This window comes from Citrus clementina, unplaced genomic scaffold (assembly GCF_000493195.1).
Source record: "Citrus clementina cultivar Clemenules unplaced genomic scaffold, Citrus_clementina_v1.0 scaffold_4, whole genome shotgun sequence".
In the NCBI taxonomy this organism is placed as follows: Eukaryota; Viridiplantae; Streptophyta; class Magnoliopsida; order Sapindales; family Rutaceae; genus Citrus; species Citrus x clementina.
Window position 1 is genome coordinate 21,899,684 of NW_006262274.1, and position 7,086 is coordinate 21,906,769.

The following is a 7,086-nucleotide window of genomic DNA, read 5'->3' on the forward strand; positions in this document are numbered from 1 at the left end:
GCTAGATGTAATCACACTACAAGGAGCAACGTAGGTATGGATAGTTAAGAAAATAGGCAACCAGTATATAAACTTAAGGCACAAATGATTGAAGTAAATTTTCATTGGTCCTGCAACGACCAACAAATCGGAGTCCCACCTCAACCCTGGCAGTGCAGGTTATTCTTATGGTTTCATTGTGATTTATCTCATCTATGCAGTCTTTTCCATTTATAAGCTTATAAATACCTTATACAAAGCCCTTCTTGTGTCAATTGGTGCAGACTGGATACATTTGTCTATTACAGCCGGTAAAGGAGTGGTAAAATCGCTGCTATATATCTCAGGATTAAAGAACACCTATCAAACAAGGCAGGTCATCAGAATGTCCAGCAAAAAGCAGCATATGAAAAGCATAACATGATTTTGCATCGGTCATCTTATACTACTGAGACTTCATTTATTAGAATTGGAAGAATGCCTAAGGTGCCGTTCTGAAAGACAAACAATTCTCTAGATAGAAAACAACCAACCTCAGGGCCAAGAAATCGTTCATAACCTATATCACATGAATATGGTGCCCCTGTCTTCGGTTTGATGCCCCTCCATTGCTTAAAATATTTTGATGGTTCTTTGTCATGCTTGTTGTACTCCTGGGAATCACTGAAGGAATCATCTATGTTTCTCACGCACAACATAAATAATCAACAGAATTAAATTACAGAAAAATTCAACTTCAACTTTTCAAGGAAGCAAACCTTGACAATATCTGAACATGTATAGCAATACATTTCCTTCACCTTCCGAGCTACTTCAAACGAGTCTTCAGGTGGTACATTCTCACCTCTTTCCTACATTAAACAGTGAGTAAGAAAAAGAAACTGTGAGGATCAAATTATTAACGTACAATTTATCTTGACTTGTGAACATGTCATTCAATAACCCATTCTGAAGTCTAAAAGCATGATGATTAATCAACATTAACCAGTGAAACAATCACTATTAGAGGAATCATGAGAAAATAGGAAAATACCACGGTGACATGTCCCAAATCACAAGAAATAGAGATGCATGATAGACTGTCACACTTTGAGGTTGGATTTACCTCGGTACACAGAGTATAAATAAGGTGTTCAAATTCACAAGAATTGAAATGGATACAAGACGGAAGAATCACTACATTTCTCAACTCAAATGTCCAAGGAAATTAATAGAGTCCAATTTATTTAATAAAATCTACTCTTCCTCTCAAAGCTATTAAGTGTTTTATTAGTCACATTCTTACAATTCAAAAGGCCAGTACATCAAGATGCTTCAGTAAAATACATCACAGGAGTGCACATTATCATTTTAGCCCTTACAATGCAGCATTCTTGGCATTGTATTTTTTACTTTTGAGGATAAGAAATTACAACTTGAACAACTAAACAAAAGCACTTATTATTGATCCATGGATTAGAAGATTTCACAGGAGGTCAGCTCCACCTCTTTCACCTAATCCTAGGCTTATAAAAGTCTACGAATCTTAGACAATTAACAATGGAATTCAAAGGGAAGCCATGATCAGAATTAAATCAAGAACAATGACTGCCCAATAAAGTAAGCACAGACCAGTGAATTTATAGTCTATACAGAGGGAGACAATGCAAGCATACCCGCATGAGCTGCTGAATGAAGAGAGTGACATCTTTTCCAGCAATAGGAATCGACTTAATGCTGCTCCCAATGACATAGCCCTCTGCGACTGGTACTACATAAGTAGCCCCATCTCCAACATCCACAACAACTCCTGTCATCTCACACTAAAGTGAACACTATATCAATCTAAATGGAACAATATTGAGAAATTAAAAAAAGCCAAACAGGTTTGGATTTTAACTATGGTCTTACAAAATAAGAAATACAAGGAAAACAAATTTCTCATGACTCTTAAATCATAAACTAGTAAACAGGTAATACTTATGAAAACTTGTGCTCAGACATCTGTTGTTATGAATATCTATTTTCAGAACATTACGAAGAAAAAAGACAAATCCTAAAAATTTTACTATGTCTTCTATTTAAAAATAATCTCAGTTCAAATGCTTCTAATTAAAAAAAAAAAACACTTTCATAATTAATGTCACTTTTACGAATCTCATGGTTGGGCCTCCTAGTGCTGTGAATAGTATCCAAGCTCAGTCATGTCCTGCATCGTGTACGTCGCAAATCTTCCCTACCTTTGGGTTATCCAAATAGCCGCACAAATGCACAATGTTATCAGAAGTAAATGTAATACGAAAGCGACCATGTACTGCCAAAGGAGTCTTATAGCCTCACTAGCCAAATCATTTTCATCCAAAAAATTTTAAAGCCCAACTCAATGTCACCAAAATTAAATGAAATTGTTAAAATGACAAGCTCAGACACTGAACGTAACACACTTCAATCCTAATAAACTAAAAATTCATGAACAAAATAAAACGAATACATTTAATTATAGTTTAGACACCAACCTTAGATGTTGTGTACCCAGCTGCAAGTGCAAGCACCGAATTCACAGCAATATAAAGGCCAGGAACATTAAAAGTCTCAAACATGATCTCACCAGTATACTCTCTACTCTCAGGAGCAGTGAGCGGGCTCTCGGTCAACAGAAAGTAGTGATCCTCTGGATCACAACGCAAGTAATTAAATATACACTGCTGCCAATACCTCTCCATAGCATCCCAATTATCAACCTGACCATGCCTAATAGGATAACTAAGGTTATAGGTACTACTAGATCGCGATTTTGTGACTGCTTCATCTCCAATAAAGAAGTCAAGGTCGGCCATTACGCCTGCGTTGTACTGTGCAAGCCAATTGGCCTTTGACGAAGATCTTGATTGATTTAAAAACGACTCGTTTACAGCTACTACAGTCGGAAGAATAAAACACGGCTCTACATTACCCGCAAAACCCATCTTAGTATACCTGCAATACAACCCAAAAAGCAACAACAATTTGAAAGTTGAAGCAAGTAAAAATAAAGAAATAACGGAACAAAGACCAAAACCCAATAGGAGCATTTCATCAAACAGGTTGTGTACGCATTCATTCTCGTAAATTAGTAAAATGAAGGGGAACATACCCGGTGCCGTTGTCGATGACGACGGCAGGACGAGAAGTGGGGTCCATTGTAAAGAGAAAGGAGGTGAGAATCGTGGTGGTGGTGGTAACGAGGGATCCGCAACTGAGATCCGAGAGAAGGGTTAAGGCAATGGAACATGATCGTGAAGAAAGTGTTGGTGATGGTGATATACGAAAGACTTGAATCGCAAGTGAAAGGAGCGACTCAACGCACGGCAGCTTTGTAAGTTGGTACAAAATCCAACACCCATTTCAACAACAACATCGATAATGGAAATGATAAGCCTCTCTCATCAACTTCTTCATCATTGCTATCACTGTCTTTTCATTTTCCTCTTTCTTTTTTTTTTCTTTTTTTTTTCTCCCTCTCTGTTTTCCCTTTTGCCGTATGTGCGAATTGTGATCTCGACTACGATACTTTTCTTAGCTATCAATTAAAAACTATGCACCGCGATAGCTGCCTCCACATAGAGACGTTCTTTTTATCTTTTTTCCCTTTTTGCAATTATTTAGACCTCACCAGACCGACCTACTTCTAATGTGCGATCTGTCGATTTGACTGTCATTTAGCTTGACGCTGTATCTGGACCGTTTCTTTTGTTGACCTTTTGACACGTCGAATTCGTGTTTGTTTCTGCAACTCCGTGGGGCCCACGAGAGTGATGTCAGACTAGCCGTGCATTGATACGTGGAGTTTGAGTAGTTGAGTTTACAGCGGATAATTTCTTTTGGTTCTTTAGTCGTGGAACCCGAACGAATTGGTGAGGAATTTGATGGCGCTGAAACCAATGAGAATTCAAGGACGTTTGGTGCTCATGTTCTTGTTATTTTTCCTCCTCTGAGCAGTCGTGCTCCCCGCTAAATATTCGTCACAAAAAATAAAAAATTGCGAGTAAGAAGATCTAAAATTCTAAATTCTAGTGAAGCCAATATAAAATAAGCGAATGAATTATTATGCACATTGGATCCATCTGCATTTACTTCATCTTTGATGAATATCGTTTAAAGGTTAGACAGATTCAGCTCCATACATAGTCATCCCAAATTGAACAAAATAATTTATCATAACAAAAAATAAATCATGACTCAAAAACTGCATGATCTTCTCAATTTAATTTAAGATCAGACCAATCTTTATATTCACACACATTAATTACTAACCATTTAAATGTGACTTAGGCTATTAGTCAAGTGGTAAAACACTATTTTCTCTATTTTAGAATGCAAGATTTCGAATCAACAGGAAGCTTATCATTTATTGTAAATATTTTTAGTGATGGAGCAGATATTGTCTTTATTGCTCATAAAATTATGATTAATTAATAATTATATTAATTTATACTATTGTAAACTCCTAATTGTGATATTAAAAAATGAATTTTGGAAAAAATAAATAAAAATAAAAACCATGCATCAAACTTGTTGTAATGGGCCAACTTGGCCCGCGATCAGCCTATATTTGGTGGACTATGCTGCAGGGAAATAGGCTTAGTGATTGGGCTGAGCCTAAATTAGGTGATTTACATTTTTTTTTTTTTTGAAAAAGGTGATTTACATTATACACGCTATTTTGTGAGAGGTCGAATCTTAGCAATTTTGGTTGCATTACAATGTTTTCACTTATAAGGAGTGGGAATAAGAATTCTAAAATCATAATGAATGAGGTGTTTACTTATAAAATTAAAGTTTGGGAATTGAAATGAAATTATAGAGACCTATAATTTCAGAAATCATTATTAGAGTTCTAATTCCTAACAACCACTTATATTGTAACACGTGTCCCAAGAATTATTCGAAATTGGTTTAAGTACAAAAAAAAAAATTCAAACTTAAATTGAGATATAGAGAATTTTAATAACATTATAATGTCGCATAGAAGACACGTGATTTCTTATGTGATCTAGGATAAACTTAACATATATGACAATGAAACCAAACAAATGAGCAACGTGTGATTACTAACGAAATCACATGCCATAAATGATATAAAGGCAAAACAATTATAGATCTGATGATCCAAAATTAAAAAAGAGAAAAGAACGGTGATGATTTAGATCTGATGCCATGTCTCCCGCTGTACTTTTTAGCTTATAAATAAGAGCCAAAATCATTGAGAAAGAGGCTTTTGGCAAGTTTCTATCCAAAATCTAAAAGAAATCAAAAACATAAACTCTAAACTCTACTTCAAACGATATGACATGAGAGTTAGAGTGTCTTTGACATGTACACCTAGACCTCACTTGGTGGTTTAAAGCATCGAAATGAATACTCGATGAGGTATAACGCTTTACTTTAACTCTAAAAATTAATTTAATTTTAGTGATTGAATCACCTTCAGTTTTCTATCCATACTAAAATTTTCATCATTTATGTTGCATCCTCAGTTAAAAAAGAAGACCGTGGTGTTGATGCCGAAATCCAGATAAGTTGGTCAGATCTTAGATCCCTGCATCATCATTAAATTTGTTTGGTGAGAAGCTGATGATTAGTTAGCACCATGAGCAGATTTTCTATGAGCAGATTTTCTATGAGCAGATGTTCTGTGAGCAGAAAACCCATGAGCAGATAATCCATGAGCAGACGATCAATGAGCAGAGAACTCATTAGCAGGCAATCAATGAGCAGATAACCCATGAGCAAACGATCCGCGAGCAGATAACCCATGAGCAGATAACCTGTGAGCCTGTGAACACAACCAACGGTCAGGAGGTGCCGGAAGTTTTTCCGGCGAGAACCCTCCGACGCTCAAGTCAGGGATTCGAGTCTTACTTGGAAAAACCCATACCACAATTCATGTGGCTTAATTATGATTGCTTTAAACAAAAAGCTTTTAAGTAAATTTAAAGGAAAAGAATTCAAAATAATCAATCTTAAAGAAATCACAGGCGAAAGAGAAATTTCTCTGTGGTATAGAGAGAAAAATATCCAATGGGTTCAGTTGCTTAGAGAGAGAGAGCTAGCAGAATCCCAAGACCCCTTTTCCTTTCCTTTTCTAGGGTTTTTATAGAAAACTATAGCGGTTTTCATCCACTAAGAATATGGTCCCTAATATTTCGGAGAAAATGTTTTGACTGAATCATGCTTTCTGGTAACTTCCTGGTCGAGGTGACCACATATTATTCTAGTCGAGGTGACTAATAATATCCTGGTCGAGGTGATCTGCTCAACCATTTGCTCGCTTTTACTCTGGAGGAGAGCGCGATAATGTATGAGCAAACACCTTTATCTTGGTCACCCTATTTTATTCCCTAAACACGTGGTTATCATAATCATTGCCTTTGCTGTTGTACGTCGATTTTATTGCTACTAGTCATTGCCGCTTCTGTGCTGCTGTCGTCACTGCCATTGCCGAGTTGCTATTGTTTTGTTGCCAATCGTGTTGCTACTATTGCCGGCAATTAGTTTTTCGTTATTTATTTATTTATCATTATTATTATATTATTATTTCTACTATTGTCATTGCCGTCATCGTCATATTATTGTTGTTGTTGTAGTAGTAGTTAATAATTTTGTTATTGGTACTAATAATAACTTTTTTGAATATTAACAATGTTACAATATTATAACAAATAATAATAATAATTACGGTAATAAATTAGGACATATCAATAATTTATGATAATTCATTCAGATTTCAAAATAAAATAAACACATTAATACCAATAAAGCTCATTCTTATTATAATTCATACAGATTATAATAAACAAATTATTCTCATTTCAATTCTTCATCCTTAATCGAACTCGTCCCTAACGTACACAGAAACGACGACGTCGTTAGTGATTTGAAATGGGGAGAGATCTGAAGCTAACCAAGCAATTCCGAGGCACCATAATCCACGCAACTTAGAATAAAATCCGGCGTACATCAGAAGAAAATCTGCACCTGTATAATTGCATGTGTGATCACGTTCGTTAACTCTGGTTGAGCACATGCAGGTGACACGTGTTCGGCACTTGCGATACCCAAACTGTGCTCGCAAAACCTGAGCCACCA

At 36.0% G+C, this 7,086-nt stretch overlaps 1 protein-coding gene across 1 annotated transcript; it reads right to left on the minus strand.

Moving 5' to 3' along the window:
* Window positions 1-8: 8 nt before the first annotated feature.
* Window positions 9-3,629, minus strand: LOC18044176 (actin-related protein 3). Its single transcript, XM_006438120.2, has 6 exons — window positions 3,092-3,629; window positions 2,475-2,934; window positions 1,635-1,781; window positions 738-830; window positions 513-632; window positions 9-339 (listed from the first exon to the last, which is right to left on the minus strand). The coding sequence occupies exons 1-6, from the start codon at window positions 3,136-3,138 to the stop codon at window positions 211-213; spliced, it is 996 nt and encodes a 331-aa protein (XP_006438183.2). The 5' UTR covers window positions 3,139-3,629; the 3' UTR covers window positions 9-210.
* Between the last annotated feature and the right edge of the window lie 3,457 nt (window positions 3,630-7,086).

What these genes read in the sequence shown, in the direction of transcription:
- LOC18044176 (XM_006438120.2), bottom strand. Translation starts at nt 3,138, where the DNA reads ATGGACCCCACTTCTCGTCCTGCCGTCGTCATCGACAACGGCACCGG. An exon ending in CTGGGTACACAACATCTAAG is followed by an intron (nt 1,782 to 2,474) that starts GTTGGTGTCTAA and finishes TGTTCACTTTAG; the next exon opens with TGTGAGATGACAGGAGTTGT. An exon ending in AACGATTTCTTGGCCCTGAG is followed by an intron (nt 340 to 512) that starts GTTGGTTGTTTT and finishes CTTGTTTGATAG; the next exon opens with GTGTTCTTTAATCCTGAGAT.